The 658-nt window shown below is 58.4% G+C and overlaps 1 protein-coding gene across 1 annotated transcript; it reads right to left on the bottom strand.

Moving 5' to 3' along the window:
• Positions 1–41: 41 nt before the first annotated feature.
• On the bottom strand, positions 42–652 carry LOC104494827 (homeobox protein Nkx-2.5). The gene has a single exon (XM_010137708.1). It carries the CDS (start codon positions 384–386, stop codon positions 54–56), a length of 333 nt encoding a protein of 110 aa, XP_010136010.1. The 5' UTR covers positions 387–652; the 3' UTR covers positions 42–53.
• Between the last annotated feature and the right edge of the window lie 6 nt (positions 653–658).

Genomic DNA, 658 nt, shown 5'->3' with positions numbered 1-658 from the left:
CTCGCCGGTGGCTGCGATCGGGGGAGGGGAGCAGGCTGCGTGCGGGGGCGGCTCTACCAGGCTCGGATCCCGTGCAACGTGGAGATCCCCGCGTTCCCCTGCGCGATGGGCGTCTGCACTGAATTCAAGTCCCCTACGCTGAAGTTCATGAAGTTGTTGCCGGCCGCCGAGGGCTGCATGGTCTGCACGGCCGGGTAGTTGCAGTTGTAGTTGGCGTTGCAGGCGGGGCTGTTGTAGTTGGTGTACGCGGGATAGGCGTTGTAGCTGTAGGGGTTAATGCTGACATTGTACGGCGAACTGTAGGGGGAAGACTCCCCCAGGCAGGGCTTCCCATCGCGCACCAGCACGGGCACGGCTATCCGCCGTGGGGGAGGGATGCCCACCATTTCGAGGGTCTGATCCTGTCTTTGCCTTTTGCATTTATACCTTCGATTCTGGAACCAAATTTTCACTTGGGTGGAGGTGAGCTTTAGGACGTTCGCTAGATGGTCTCTTTCGGGAGCCGAGAGGTATTTCTGCTGCTTGAACCTTCTCTCCAGTTCGTAGACTTGGGCTTGAGAAAAGAGGACACGAGGTTTCCTTCTTTTCCTCTGTCTGGGGCGCTCGGGATCTTCCAGGTCTCTTTTCTCCTGCTCCAGGCTCTTGTGCAGAGAACACA

This window comes from Buceros rhinoceros, unplaced genomic scaffold (genome assembly GCF_000710305.1).
Source record: "Buceros rhinoceros silvestris isolate BGI_N320 unplaced genomic scaffold, ASM71030v1 scaffold24646, whole genome shotgun sequence".
Classification (NCBI taxonomy): domain Eukaryota; kingdom Metazoa; phylum Chordata; class Aves; order Bucerotiformes; family Bucerotidae; genus Buceros; species Buceros rhinoceros.
This window is presented reverse-complemented; position numbering and strand designations above follow the sequence as displayed.

Coding starts and splice junctions, on each gene's coding strand:
- LOC104494827 (XM_010137708.1), bottom strand. CDS start 386: ATGGTGGGCATCCCTCCCCCACGGCGGATAGCCGTGCCCGTGCTGGTG.